Source organism: Pteropus medius, unplaced genomic scaffold (assembly GCF_902729225.1).
Source record: "Pteropus medius unplaced genomic scaffold, Ma_sr-lr_union100, whole genome shotgun sequence".
Lineage (NCBI taxonomy): Eukaryota > Metazoa > Chordata > Mammalia > Chiroptera > Pteropodidae > Pteropus > Pteropus medius.
In genome coordinates this window covers 926,836-942,254 of record NW_024356249.1, presented here as the reverse complement: position 1 = coordinate 942,254, position 15,419 = coordinate 926,836, and the positions used below count along the sequence as shown (strand labels likewise).

The following is a 15,419-nucleotide window of genomic DNA, read 5'->3' as shown; positions in this document are numbered from 1 at the left end:
CTCCTTTCCTTACAAGTACTACTGAACTTAACAACTAGTACTACCGATACTGTTATCACTACTCCTTTCCCTATAAGTACTACTGAAGTTACAACTAGTACTACCGATACTGACATCACTACTCCTTTCCCTGCAAGTACTACTGCTGCCAGCACAAGTATTACTCTTCCTGTCACAACCACTCCTTTCGCAACAAGTGCTACTGAAGTTACAACTAATACTACTGTTCCTAATACTACTACTCCTTCCCCTATTAATACTTTTACCAATAGCACTTATGTTACTCTTCCTATCACAACCACTCTTTCCCCAACAACTATTACTAATACTAGCACTGATACTACTGTTCTTATAACCACTACTCTTTCCCCAACTGGTACTGGTGGTAATAGTATTAATAATACTATTTCTACAATGACTTCTCCTTTGTTTACAAATATTTATGCTACTAGCACTAATACTCTTTCTGCTCTGTTACTACTACTACTAATGCACACACCACCCGTTTTAACACTCTGAATACACAAAATACCACACTAATAGATGCTACAGTTGGTACTACAAGCACTACAGATAATACCAGTAGAACAGACACCACCATTACTTTCACAGACAAATCTACTGCACACGCCGAACCTGCTACATCAGATCTTGTAAGCAGTTTCTCTCCAGAAGGAACAATTGCTGCTTCCCTTAGCACCATTAATACCACAGAGTTAACTTCTGCAAATCTGGGCAATGGAACCTCTCCCATTATGACCATTTCAGTAAATAGCCTTATTACAGATGGGACAACAGCGGGTACGCTTAGTGCCACAGATCCTGCATCTGCTGGAGCAACTGCCACGGACACAGACACTCTGGTCTCCACTCCCCGCGACCTTGTTTCCTTTTCCCCCGTGACCACAGACATCACGCAGCTCACTACGCTCCATTCTGCCACCACTGCAGCACAGGCCATAAGCCACACGACTGTGACGTCCACACATTTGGTTGATGGTCCAGGCACCATCAACACTACGACTGTAAGCACTGCATCCACTGACATGGATTCAGTTACTACACGAATTTTAAATAGTACCGCTACAGAAAACATAAAAACAACTCCAGGCATCACCACAGTTACTATGACTACAAACGCTACTTCTACGCAGAGCACCACTCAGTTCATTTCTACTCCGCATCCTCTAGGCATGCCTGGTACCGCCACCGCAGACAGCGTGTCTCCGACGGCACTTACCGGGATCATTAGCACTCCACATCCTCCAGCTACCCCAACTCGTGCTCTACCTACCATACCCATGAGCACCAAAAACAGCACCGATGCAAATATTACCAATGTAATAACCGGTGTTACCAACATTAGTACTCCCGCCAGAGACAGCCCAACTACTGTTGGTGTTAACGTCACAGCCGTTCCTAGCGTGAATACTTTTTCTACTGCTCCAGACACAGTTATTGATAGTACTCAAGATTCTGCCACTTCCTCACATATAAAAACTACAGAAGTTGAATCTACTACTGAAGCTACTAGAAATGCCATTACAACATACACTACCACCATCGCTACAAGTATTTTCAGCATAAGAACAATTTCATTGCCTGCTTCTGACCCAGCCCTTACAAACACTTACATTCCAAGGACCACAGCTATTCCCACCATCAGTACTATGAAGAGTACAGGGCATGCAGTAGATGTCAGTGACGCAGGTAAGGCCAGCAGTGTTCCAGATGACACTACACATGTGTCTATTCCAAATGCCACAATAGATTCAGACACATTAATGTTCACTCTTCTACATACAGAGACTCAGCATCTGGTAACAAATTCTACAGCCAATTATTTACCCATTACAACCAATGCTACCACAGATATTACAGGTATTACCATATATGCTTTAAATACTACCACTCCTGATAGAAAAACAATGGATGCTTCTGCTGCCACATCTACTATCGTAAATACCACAAGTACTGCTCTAGTCCCCTGATTATGACCCAAGGCAGGACAGTTACTACAGACATCTCTTTAAAGTAGCTATTACAGATATAGAAAAATCAATCAATGGATACGTGATCTTATGCTTCATAAGTTTTCGCAAATATTTGCCCCAGCTTTTACAGATAGAGCTACTCCAAGCACTGGAGACACTGAAGATATATCAAAAGATGTATCCAAGACTACTTCTTTTGGAGCCAAAATATATACTACTATTTTTAAATTATAACTGCTATAGCCCTGTCAAGTAAACTTTGGGCATTTTCTATATCCTTGCTACAGACTTCACAGATGTTTTTGGCATCTCGGATAATACCACATTTGGCTCTGTGAATACCGTTGTGTTAGATGCAGTCATCGAAATAACCCAACTTGTTCTTGGGTACCAGAACATAATACTGTAACTGGAAGCACTGGTGATACCTGGCACTCCAACAACTGCTATAGCAATAGTTAAGAATATTACAGGACATTATTTAATTAGTAATGCTAAAAGTTGCACTTTATTTTCCTATGGACTTTTTCAAATACCGTGGCTACCAATACAGTAATTTGCTATTATGCATACTGAAAATATTACTGCTTCTAAAGAGGTCCTGTCTAAAACTATAGATATGAAAAATGCTACCATCATAGAGCTTCTATACACTTTGAATCCAGGAACCAAAATAATTAAATTAGGACATTGTAAGTTACTTTTACTGTCGTAGCAAATAAAAATATGATTATAGGTATTAAAAGCATAACTTCCCTAACTTTGCAGCCAGTACTTCTGTAGATACTACGGATACTCTTACTGCAGATTTGATAAGTACTCCTGTTTGAGGACATTAAAGTACTTCCAGGAAATTAAATAACCTTACTTAGAGATCATCTTAGGCCCTTTCTGTTACTGCTAACAACTGGGTTCACTTGCTGGGCTGGAAGTCTTCTGTAGACCAGAAATCCCTGACAGAGATGGGGCCGTGAAGATGTGTCGTGGGGGAGACAGTCTCCGCCTGGGATCAGGGTTTACCATCTTACTTGCTTTTTCTTTTGCCCACCAGCTTTCCCCTTACTATCTTACTGTCCAGACTCTCCTTCAGTGCGTTAGGATTTTCGGCATGCTCTTGATCTTTCATATCCAAATGCACCATTTACTTTTGATCTATTACTTCACCCCAGCCCCCAAGAATAGACTCATGATCATAACCAGATATCAGTAGTTGGGTGCTATTGGAGGCTCAACTCCAGGACAGTATTCTCAAAATATAGCTTAAGGACCCATGGGAGGCCCCCAACTTTTTCTGGGGTCCGCAAGGTCAAATCTGTTTTCATAAAACTATGTTGTAATTTGCCTTTTTCACTCTCGTTCTCTCATTAGTATGCAGTAGCATTTTCTAGAAACTCTATATTCTGTAGTGTCATAATACATGCATATAAGACAAATACAAGAATCTGTCTTCTTTTAAGGCAGACATGAAACAGATTTACAGAGTATAAAATAATGTCATTCTTTTTACTGATTTGTTTTGGAAAATAGTTTTTCATAAAAATATATTATTTATGTTAACATGTGGTTGGTATATTGTTTTTAATGAATGAAAAAATAAATATAAACTATTTTACGAATGACTCAATTTTAATTTCTAATGCAGTAATATGAGTAGATATAACCCACCTAAACGAAGCACAGGATCTTTACTAAATTTGAATGTAAAGGGGTCCCGAGACCAAAAAGTTTGGAGATAATTTCCCTTGGTCAAATACACTATGAATTTCCCAGCACGTAGGAACTCCAGCATCTGTGGCCTAAGGTCCTTGCTGCACATGAATGGTACCACCTGCCACAAGCACACTCACGCAGCTTTCTGACCAACGTCCACAGCTGTCCTGCTGTCTGGGGAGCTTGATAAGGTTCCACGTGAGGGGCGCAGATCGTCCGTTAGTTGCCTCTGCCTTTGGGAACCTACCCACAAGTGATGGTCCTCTGAAGAAAGTTGACAGACTTTACAGCAGAGTATATGCACCTCTTAACTTGACCTTCCAACTCAGAACAAAACGAAACTCCTAATTCTAAACCGTGCAGCGGACGTGGTCATCGACTCCTTCACTTGTATCTCCCCCGCCCCGCCCCCCACCCCCGCAACCAGGGAGCCCCAGGGGACTTGGGTGGTGCGCACCGCAAACCCTGAGACGGGACAGTGCGCCGGGTCCTACGGCACACGGGACCTGCTGCCAGCCCCACGCCAGGGCAGAGTCCTGAGAAAAATTACAGAACAACAACAAAACAGAAAAAAAGGAAACTTGGACTTAACATCAGACGTTTGAAGAGACTGGAGAGTTGAAACGGGAGTCGATGCCCGGGATGTGGTCCTGGGCCCAGGCGGGGAAGCTGCAGAGGGAACAGGCAGGGGGAAAAGTCCCCGCGCTGCTTCGGAGTCCCGGGCGCAGCGGGCTCCTGCGCTTCCCTCAGACCCTACTGCTCACAGCTGACTCCATGGGACCGGGTCTAAGAGCACGGCCTACTATCAGGTGGACGCAGGAACTGTCGCTTCAGGTAGGCGTGCCTTGCCTTGCCTCAGTTTCCTCTTCCGTAAGATGGAGTCAACATTGGAACTACAGTGTACATGGAAATGCATTTTCAGTCCATAAAAGTCTGCAAAGGTTTATTACTATTATTATTGCATAAATCCCTGAGTGTTCTTACGTCTGTTTGAACTTTTTAATTCTTCCTCCCTTTTAGATTTTCCGATTCTCCTTAGCACTGGTGCCTGATGATAAGGCTGCTCTGAGTCTGTCTGTCTGTCTGTCTGTCTGTCTGTCTCTCTCATTGAGGTTTTGTAAAGGAAAGCTGTTCTCCAGAGGTATCTTGGATATGTCTCAAATCGTGCTCCTGGGGAAAAGGGTTTTTTTGTTTTGTTTTATTTTGTTTTGTTTTAAGCTGGAACAAGATATTTTACTGCTAAATTAAATAATGCCCATCTTTCTTCACTTTACGAAATAATTAAGTTAACGGATATAATTATCACAATATTATGTTATTTTCCATAAGCTTGTTATACTTTCTGCTATTAATTTGTTGCCTCCTAGTTAAAAAAAAAATGTATGAACAAATAACAGAAGAAAAATTTTGAAATAGCCAAGAGTTTCATATAGACTCTGTGTGTGTGTGTGTGTGTTATTTTATATGGCAAACATCATATTTTCGGCCAGTAAAATTTTATTTGATTTATGCGATGAAATTAAACTTACCAGCTTTTCGTCATGTTCTTCAGAGAGCACTGTTGTTTGATATCGATTCACGGAATAACTAAGAGCACTATTGCTTAGTGAAGACCTGGCTTAGCCCCTGTCCTAACAGTGAGGTGTTGAGTTTCACGATATTTTCCCGAAGGTGACTTGTGTCCAGCCTCTGCCCTCAGACGTGGACAGGATGATACTTGCTCCTCAACTTACCTGCATGTGGTTAAACTTCCGTTCACTTAGGTTTTGTCTACATAGGGTATAAACATTGAAATACACATATACCTTTTACAGTCATACACCACGGTGAGTGGGGTGTGAGGCGAGATGGGGTTGGCACTGTGCCTGGAGGAGCCAGCAACAGTCTCCCATGGCTGGAGGTGTTTTGATGACAGTAGGTGATGTAAAACATCAGAGAAGTTGATCTCCATCTAGGCAGGGTTGCTTGTTTGAGTACTAGACGCCTAAAGATCTTTGGAAGTTACTCTTACCCAAGGCTAGAAGTTTTATCATATGATAATTACAAGAGTAATACAAGGTATTCTAATTTCAGATTAGACTGGAGATTATTGTTTTCTTCCTGGCAAGTTATAATTTATAATGGTAACAATTCCTACAACCTTTGCGAAGGTTTATATTTTGAATTCCAGCTTGAGAAAAATTTAGTCTTTTATTGAATTATTTAAACAGATGATTAGTCAGAGACAAAGTTGGTAATACAGATGACCAGCTGTGTTTTGGATGCAAAACAAGTTCATTTTCCTGGATATTCCCAGGTAAAAGCAGACCGAGTCAGAACGGACTTTAGAGCCTATGCAGCTTAAAATCTCCAGCTCACAAAACAGTTTCCTCTAAACCATATTTTTCTAATCTTCATCAGCATCTGCTTCAACATTTCCTCAAAAGGCTGCCCATTGAATTGTTGGACAGTGTTCGTTTTTAAAGTATTATTCCTGGGGCAGGGATAGCTTTTGGCTTCTGAGAGGTCTACATGTGTGAGCTTTAATTTTATATCCTAAACCATCTCTGTGACAGCCTTTCACGTTCTCAGTGGTGGCTAGTGTGTTCCTGCAAATCACATAGCTTAAAGTTCCCCGTTTCTCAAGCATCCCAGTCCTGTTTACTCTTATTTAAATGTCGCCATCTTGTGGCTATTTAAATCATTGTCTATAAAATTCTAGTGGTTATTACAGCTCTAAGAAATACATGATCACTGTTAGGCCTGAGAGCTGAAATTAATCTAAGAGTATATTGTACCTTGCAGACTGGAAGTTCTCTGCTCAGAGTGGTCAAAAACTCTTGCTTGGGAAAACTGACACTTTTCTAAATTGAGTCACAGATTGGGGTAGGAGATCAAAGCCCAAACTGGCAAAGCCCAGCCAAGAGAGACGGGGTCGGTGCTGGTCCTTTTTAGTTTCTATCTCGATCCCATCTTTATCTGTGTGATTTTTCGTGCTGTGGATGGTAATTCGTGTGCCTCGAGCAGCTGTCATATGGCGTCGGCCATGTTTTAGGATTCCTACCTAAAAGGAAAACCTCCATTTCCCTTAAATGGTGACGATAGAGATGCCACACAGTGAATGGACAACCTTCTGGCTTCAGGGGAGCCTAGTTCTTTCCAGAATTATGAGTGTCGAAAAATCTCTTTGATTTAAGGACAACAAGTCCCTCTGCTTATAGGTCCTGAGGCCCAGAAGCGACCCCAAGCGTTGGGGTGGAGATGGCAGGAACTGGATGTGAACACCCAAGATTTCGTAGAACCTTAGAATGGAGTATCTAGAATGCTCCAGAAGAAATGACAGCAAAAGTAATGGGCTCATTACCTCCCACGTACCTCACCAGTAGAGGACAGAGGACAGGCTCTGCTCTGCAGGGAAGCAGGGCTGTGGTGTTAGCCCAGGGCTTAGCCCCCCAAACACTGGTCACTAAGGGATTAAGATCCCTCTCAACACTTTGGCATAGCCAGAGCAGGGGTCCTTTCTAGACGATGTGAACAATGAGCAAGGCAGTTCACAGCGACATTAAGCCTCAAAGGCTTCTCAAGCTCGGAAGGCCAGAAATGCCCCAGAAGCCCTCAGGGCAGCCACCACCACAGCCTGTCCTGTCAATTGTGGTTGCAAACTGCAGCCTGACTCCACAAACTGTTGGCCCCTCGTCCCTGCTCCGCCCATGCGAACCTCCGTGGCACGTCCTGGGCCCCAGAGCTAAGGAGTACCTCTCTCTCCCTGACCCTTGACCTGTTCTCAGAGCCCAGTTCAGCCGACCTGACCAGTTAAAGCTCTTCACACCTGGTGACCTGAGTGTTGAGAATGTGACACTCGGTGGGATAAATAAATGTCATTGAAAGTAGAGACCCAGGTGAGGAGAGTAAGGACTGCATTGGATGTGGCATTTGGGGCAACCAAGTTCTCCAGTGTCCTCTGGATGCCTTATATATACTGAGCAAGTCGAGAGACCTCCCAGCTGCCTGTCCCAGATCAAAGACTTGAAGGAATGAGGTGGCCATGGGAAGCAAGTTTAGTTCTATTTAATTTGATGTTTTGAGCTTAGTCCCTTACAAACACAGCCTCTCCCTTTATCACATATCGTACATGTGGCTTTCTGCCTCTGCCTGAGAGGGACGATTGGGCAAAAACGTTAGGAGAAGAGACAGACAGGAGCCCCCGCCAGGGCCAGCATGAGACGAGGATGGTCCGCAGGGCGCTCCTCTGAATGCGAACCCCCTCCTCCCCACGCGGCATCCCTTCAAATGAGCTGGAGCATTGGACTTCTCAGTGAGTGATCGACTACCTCACACCCAGCCTTGGATCCAGATTCTGTCAGAAAACGTGTGGTCCCACCAGTTTTTCTAACGCTTTAAGGGATGCACTGCATAGCGGGTCGTGGAAGAGCCTGTATGGAGTATGGGCAGTGCCCAGGCCTTCGGTGTCACAGCCTGGGTCATGGGAAGTGGCACAGACGGGGGACTTTTGGAGAGCCAAAGCAGGGGGTAGTTTCTGTGTTTGATGCTGAGGGGAGGGCCGAGCAGAGAAGGGCCTGGGCATGCGACGTGAGGAGACAGTGTCAGGCTCTAGTCTGCAGGGTGGCAAGGAGCCAAGAGAGGGCCCCCTGCCCAAACAAGAGGACAGCCAGGGGGAGGCACCTCAGGGTGGCAGTGCCTGCGTCCGAGAGGGCCATTGGCGAAGCCTTGAAGCCTGCAGGGCTCTCGTCCTGGGGCTCCACTTTGCCTCCGGAGGACTCCACGCAGGGCCCCCGGGGAGTAGGCATGACTTCCGGAATCAAGCCTGTCGTGTTTTCCACCACCTCCTGCAGGAGGAGGAGAAGGATGGGTGAAGGTAGACGCTCCCCACCTTATTTCCTTTTCTCAGATCTTCCTTGGTTATCCCCAGCCCCTGCAGCCTCACAGGCTAACTGGGAGACTCCAGCCCCCCTCCCCCGCCCCGCCCCAAACACCACCCAGAGCTGCATCAGCCCAACTTCCTGCCTCCCCAGCCCCTCCTTCCATGACACAGTGCACACACACTGCCCTCCATCTCCCCTCCCTCATTCCTCGCCCTCCCCGCTTCACCCACATCCACCTCACACCCCTCCATCCCTCCCCCTAGAGGTGGTGCCTCCTGGGACACTCACATCAATGGTCTTTATTATCACCATCTGCTGGGCCTCCTTGCAGGCCTTCTCAGCCTTCTTAATGCTCTCCGGGGTCCACTCGACATTGTTTAAGGCCATCATGCCCTCCATGGAACTGCCGTGGGCAGGGGTCGGGGAACAGACGATAGTTTAGGGTCGACTTAAGGCTTTGACAAAGCGTGTGTCAAATGCCCTCGCTTGTGTTAGCATCGGTTCCTCGTTGGTATAAGCCATAAGGACAGTCTAACGACTCAGCGAGATGATCATGAGTTTGGCAGAAGGAAAAATATCATGAGAACTCAAAGATGAGAACTTTGTAAGTGAAAAAAAAGAACTTTCCGACTCTTTAAAGAAGCGGTTCTTAAGTCGGGGGCCATGAAGTCTGAGAAAGTTAATGGGGTGACTCGGGGAACCAGCAAATGCCCTGGCACTGTCTGTGAAATGGGGGTGTGTCTGCACAGAGGCACGTTTTTCTTGGAGAGGAGTTTCAGAGCTTTCACCAGAGTCTCCGAGAGGACCTTTCCCCCCAAATAATTCAGAGTCACTAAGTAAGCACAGTCTTTGCCTGAATCAGGTAGTACAGGAGAAAGAGGCAGATGGAGAATTCATACATAAGTGACCTAACTCTAGAGGTCACACGTGAGGGTCTTATCATCCGGGATGACTTACTCTGAAACCTCCTCCCCCAGCTCATGGGCCACGTAGATGATGTCAGGGTACCCCATGCAGCTGGAGATGTTGTTTCGGGGGTAGTAGAAAAGGAAGATGAGGCACATCTCATTAATGGTGCTGGGACCCCCCTGGAGAAGAAGAGAGAGACCGATGGAGAGACAAAGGTACAGAGGCACGCGGAGAGAGGGGGACGAGGCGGGCGGGGACAGTTTAGTTGGCCACCCTACCAATGATGCTTGTCCTTTTCCTGTAACCTAGAGCCAGCTCACCGGTCGATACTGACTACTCCTTACCACACCTCTTCCTTCCTCCTCCTCTATTCCCAATCAGTGGACAATTATTATTATTTCTAAAGAAATGTCCCACATAACTGCCCTGTCCTCTCTATTTCCATTGCTACTGTCCCAGTTTGAGAAGATACAACAAAATATTGAGTTTCCTGGCGGTGGGGGGTGGGGGAGTGGGGTGGGGGACAGCCATTCCCACTTGAGCATCTCCAGAATCCCCCAACTCCACCTGTTTAAAGCAGGACCCGCTCAAATACATCACATGTTCTCTTCACTGTAATCGGACCTTAGGATTTTCTCCTGTGAATTCCCCTAGTGCATGATCCCCATCCTTATGGTAAATGACACTTTCTACCCTGCATTATAATCATCTGGATGGCTGTGTTTTCTTCCTTAACAGCAAGCAACTCCTTTTGAATGCTACAAGCACAGTACTGTTCCTGACACAGAATGGGTGGTGTTCCTTGTGACAATAGCAACAATAGCTGCCCGTAATTGAGCAACAATAGCTGCTCGTAATTACAGGTCAGGCAATGATCTAGATGTTTTACGTGTATGAGTCCGACTGTCACAACAATCTTATGCAATAGGTAGTATTATCGATTATTTTATGAATGAGGAAACCGAGACATAAAAGGGTTGAATAATTTGTCTAAGGGCAGAAAGCAAACAATGATTGCGCTGGCATTCAAACTCAGGCGATGAGACCCAGAGTCCATGCTCTTAGTCGCAATGACGTGCTATCTTTCCAAGGTCTCAGCGAGCCATTGACAGAGAAAGTAGAGAGAGAACCCTGTACCCACCTTATAATCACTGGGGTGCGAGAACCTGAAAAGCCCCGCGTGCACGGGGCTCCCAGTGGAGAACCGTGAGGCTCCAGCTAGAACAAGCAGAGTCACTTGATAGCCAGGGCCAGGGATGGGGCCCTATTCTGAGGCTACTGCCATGGTGACCGCGGTGAGGAGAGAGGTACTTACAAAAGTCAGGGAGTCGCGGTCCAGCGTCTGGTAGTGACACTCGACCAGCAACTCATCTCCCTATTCGGAGTGAAACAGGAAGGCTGAGGGTAAGTTGCAGTGGGACAGGGACCAGCCCCGCACCTCCTCCGCCTGCCAACGGCTGTGAGCCCTGAGCCCGCCTGGCCCTCAGCCCCAGCCAGGCCGCCCTGCAGGCCCCCACCGGCTTGATCTCCACTCGACCAGGTAAATCTCGAGTCTCCTGCAGGTTGAAGTCGTAGGAAGCGTCTTTACAGATCGTTCGGAGTTGCGTTCCATTTCTAGAGGGAGAGAAGGGGAGGGGACGGGAAGAGGAAGGGGATGAAGTGGGGGAGGGGCCTGTCAATCAGAAGGCCTTGTGTGGGGTCACCCTGGGTCCAGACTGTCCATAAAGCAATTAAGCTCTCTCTCGGGTCCCCCTCCGGTCATCTCTGCTCTGCCGATAGTTCCAGCGGCCCCTGACTCCCAGCCAAGCGTAACCTTGCGCTACAGAATAACTAACTATTCCTAAGACATATTCCCGTATTCCCACACGCAGAAGGGAAAGCTTCAGCTCCACGCAACCCCCACCCCTTACCTGTACTGCACGGCCTGCAGCGCCCGCCCAGTCAGGTGGGTGTGGAGCAGGTAGCCATACACCTGTATGTCGGGCACAGGGGCCCCGTTCATCTGTGACAGAGAAGAGGTGCATCGGCTTGTTGAGAACTGTCACCTGGCCCTGCTCCTTGATTTGTCTCCCTTACTATCTGACCCTAACTCTTAGGACCAACGCAAACCCCTGTGGCCCTTCTGGGCCCTCCTGGCCCGTCTTCCCGCTGCACTTCCCCGGACCGCGAAGCCGGGACCGCGAAGGCCGGACCGCTCCCCTCCCCTGAGCGCCAGGCCTCAGTCGTGCGGAGTCGGGGGCTCGGGCCGTGCGGTGGGGAACCGGGTTTGCCTCCCGGCGTCACCTCTTCAAACTTCTCGGTCTTGCACAGCCCGTAGGACAGGAAGGACTCGGCGCGCGGCGGGATGAAGTGGATGGGGAAGGTGAAGACGCCCAGCTGCAGGACGCCCATGTCGTGCGCGCGCAGCCGCGCCGTGTAGTACATGCGGATCCCCGAGGTGTCGTACAGGCCTGGCAGAGGGCGGAGAGGGGTCACGTGCGGCGAGGAAGAGGCCCAGGAAGGGGACGGGGGGGGCAGGGCGTGCACCCCGCGACAGCCTCCCGGGACCTCCACGCTCCACGGGCTCACCGGGACGGTTGTGGAAATTGCTGTAGTGAATCTCCAGCCGGATCCACTGGGGGTCCAAGGGCGTCCCAATGGAGACGCCCACGTCGTCTGGGAACTGGTAACTCTGTCGGATGGAGGGAGGTTGGGCAGCCAGAAGGGCCGGGGATCAGGAGCAGGGCCGCATCCCAGACCCCTCCCTCCGCCATCTCCCGGCCTTCCGAAGGCCCAGCGGCCCCCTCCCCGCTTGTTTCCCTCATCCGGGGACTCACGGTGCCCCCGACAGCCCAGCCCACGATGACCTGCGAGCAGAGGGAGAAGGCGGGGTCAGCCCCGTAGCAGTCGCTGATGCCCTTGGGGAGGACGCTGGCATTGCCACAGGCGTACACGAGGATGTGGTGCACTATCGTCTCGTTGTGGTCCATCAGCTTGGGCTCAAACTGGGCGAGGGGAGGGCAGAGCGTGGTCGAGGTCTCCTATGCCAAGTCCTATCCCCACCCCCTTCCTTTTCACCAAGTAACACTCTACCCATTCCCCACTTCTCTCTATTTCTTCTTCTTCTTTTCCACATTCTTTATTCTTCCCCAATCTATCATTTTCCCCCCACTCTGTCCGACTCCTCTCTGAGGCCCCACCCTTTCAAATCCTTTCAAACCCTTCCCGGATCAGGCCGTGCCTTTCCCTTAATAACCTCATCAGTCTATGCTATCTGAGCACTTGACCACTCCTCGCTGGCTTCTCCCGCTACAGGAAAAATGTCCTCCACACATTTGCCACTTCTCCTAAGATCACACTTTGACTTCCCCGATGTGACATGACGGCCCTTGGCCACGTTTCCCCTACTGGGATAAGAGCACAATTCTGGGGTGAGGGTGGGGCGTATACTTTGTTCTTCGCAAACACGAATGAATCCATGACCATCATCAAAACCTCAGATGCATTATGGGGCTCGAACTCATCAGCGATGGGAGCTATCGTTCTGGCTCAAAACATCATGAAGCCACCACCCCACCGAACCTGGTCTGGCCCCCTTGTTAGCCCTGTGACTTCCCCTCCCGCGCTTGTCTGATCGTCACCACTGCCTCAGCGTCCACCACGCACAGTGCACCTCTCAAGCGCCCTGACGATGTCCTGGCATCCGGTTCACGTTACCTTGTAGATGTGATGTTTCTTGCTGACGATGGGGAGGGGGAGGAAGGTACAGGCATACGTGGTGTCATCCTCTGGGATGAGGAACTGGAGAAGGACACACAGAGGCTGGGCTGGGCTGGGAGCGAGGCTCCCTGGGAAGTGGAGGAAGGGCCGGGCCGGGGAAGGGGGTTCAGATTCAGGCCAGTTTGAGGGAGGTCAGAGCAACCTCAGTTCAAGAAACGTACTGAGTCTTGGGTACAAGAAGAGTCTGGACTTAGTGAGAAGATGAGCAGGGGGCTGGAGAAGGCCGGGTCTGGGGAGGGGTCTTACATCAGTGATTTCCAAGTCATGGATGATGGTGTCCTCGGGGGCATCCAGGTCATCTGGGTGGACCACTTGTAGCAGGAAGATGGACTTGACGAAAGCACGCCCGTGGTCCATCTTGAGTGTGTCATCTAGGCCGTAGGCCGCCAGCACCCTCACGGTGTCACCCTGGGGGTGTCGTGGGCACTGAGGTGCTGTGCCCATGAGCAGCACGTCGCGCACACCCACGCCCAAGGACCCACACAAGCCACTGGCTCACGTCTACACGGTGGAATGGAAAGGGCTTCAGACCGGGGTCAGCATAAATCGGGTTCTAGTTCTGCCTCAGAGGCCAACGTGCAGGAGATGCTCAGAGCAAGTCGCACCCCCTCTCGTGTACCCTCTCTCTGCCTGTGTCCACATCTGGCAAATGACACTCTAAAGGTCAGCAAAATTGAGCAAGATTCTTCAAGAGGGGAACACTGGGGAGGGCGGGGCGGGCGCCGAGTCAGTGGGATGTCACCCAGAAGAGGGCTTGTGGATTTTAAGAGAGGCGCAGCCGGGGCAGACTCGGGAAGTTGGAGAGAGATGCGAGTTCTAGGAGCTGTGGCCAGCTGCCTGAGATGCACGGACACTCCAGCCTCTCCAGAAGGAAAAGCTGCTCGTGATCCAGTGCGTCCCTCCCCTCCCTAAAGTACCGTGATGTCTAGGTCGTGAGGGTCGCAGGAGCGGAAGGGCCTGGAGAAGCGCATGGTGGTATAGACAGCATCTTCCGTTAGCCCCAGCAGCTCGGCGTCCTGACTCCCGTCCTCCTCCAGGGTGTCTTCATCCACCAGGTGCTGGTCCTGCGGTCCAGTGAAGGTCAAGCGGGTAAGAACCGGGAGCACCAAGGGGTCGTGACTTAGGAGCAACCGGTGTCCCTTTAGCCCCCACCCAAGGTACTAGGTTGGCAGAACCCGGATCATCTTCATTATATAGTTGGCTCCCGGGGCAGAGTATGTCATCGAGAGTGGAGCCTCAGGGCAGAGAGACAAGCTGTCTGATGGAGTGTCACCACCTGGTCTTGCTTTACTTCTCCCGTTTCAACTCTCATTTCCATAAATCCTGATATTCCTGTATCCCTAACCCCTGACAGTTCACTTAGTCTCTGAATTCTCTACGCTTTTCATCCTGCATCATGGCACATGGGTCTTAACATTGACACTTTCCTATATAAGCGCCGTTCAGATGGATGAGATTGGGAGATGCGTGAGCCGCTTCTTTACCTGTAAAATGGGGTCACAGTCATCTACCTCATGATGCTGCAAGGTTTAAAATGTAAAGAATCGGGAACAACGCTTGGTTAATCAAAAGGGCATAGCAAGATAACACTATTAGGAATGTGTTGGCTGCTGTCGTTATTAGACTATTTTATGTCGTGGTCCACCTGAGCTTAAAGGAAGTGGAGGATGAGGACAGTGTCTCTGACAGCCGTGAGCTACATCTAGTAGTGCGGGACTCTCTCCCCGGTGGGTCCGTTCCTTAGCACCTCAGGGACATGCTCTCCAGTGGATCGTTTCTGTAGGGAGAGGTCAGCAGCCAGCGGGTGTTCTGGATTTGTTTGGAACACGTGAATCCTTCCTGGACTCAGAGTCATCGTAAACCCCTATCCTTGGAAGAAAGTCACCCTCAGACTTACCGAGAAATAGACATTGCCATTGGGCAAGACTGCTCCCACAACAAGGTCACCTCCCACGTTGGTGTAGCGATGCGTGACACCCAGGCCCACCCAGCCAGCCGTCCGGACCTGGAGCTCAAAAGTGATGACCTCAGCCTCCAGGTCAAAGTCCCAGCGCAGGAAAATGACATTGGAAGGATCTAGGAACCTGGAAAAGCGCAGGCGAGGTGTGGATCCGAGGCGGTTGCCTTGGGAGGGGGCTGCCAGCGCTGTAAGCAGGAGAAGCCTGAGGAGAAGGACACAGGCCAT

The 15,419-nt window shown here is 49.3% G+C and overlaps 2 protein-coding genes across 2 annotated transcripts in view; one reads left to right on the top strand and one right to left on the bottom strand.

Annotated features, from left to right (window-relative positions):
• The window catches only part of MGAM2 (maltase-glucoamylase 2 (putative)), a 72,028-nt gene extending 71,393 nt beyond the window's left edge, over positions 1 to 635 (top strand). Inside the window, exon 48 of the mRNA XM_039860601.1 lies at positions 1 to 635. This exon is cut by the window's left edge and continues 399 nt beyond it. Within this exon, the coding sequence (XP_039716535.1) occupies positions 1 to 519 (519 nt within the window). The 3' untranslated portion in view covers positions 520 to 635.
• A 7,586-nt stretch (positions 636 to 8,221) lies between these two features.
• Positions 8,222 to 15,419, bottom strand: LOC120601127 (putative DBH-like monooxygenase protein 2). The gene is made up of 13 exons (XM_039860789.1): positions 15,132 to 15,419; positions 14,152 to 14,298; positions 13,481 to 13,642; positions 13,172 to 13,255; positions 12,292 to 12,459; positions 12,044 to 12,146; positions 11,759 to 11,925; positions 11,386 to 11,477; positions 10,993 to 11,089; positions 10,791 to 10,850; positions 9,524 to 9,654; positions 8,855 to 8,969; positions 8,222 to 8,530 (listed from the first exon to the last, which is right to left on the bottom strand). Exons 1-13 carry the CDS (start codon positions 15,417 to 15,419, stop codon positions 8,288 to 8,290), a joined length of 1,857 nt encoding a protein of 618 aa, XP_039716723.1. The 3' UTR covers positions 8,222 to 8,287.

Coding starts and splice junctions, on each gene's coding strand:
- LOC120601127 (XM_039860789.1), bottom strand. CDS start 15,419: ATGGCCTGTGTCCTTCTCCTCAGGCTTCTCCTGCTTACAGCGCTGGCA. Junction 13,256..13,480: donor ATGACTTGGAAATCACTGAT/GTAAGACCCCTC, acceptor GTCCTTCTCCAG/TTCCTCATCCCAGAGGATGA. Junction 11,926..12,043: donor CAATTTCCACAACCGTCCCG/GTGAGCCCGTGG, acceptor GCCCTCTGCCAG/GCCTGTACGACACCTCGGGG.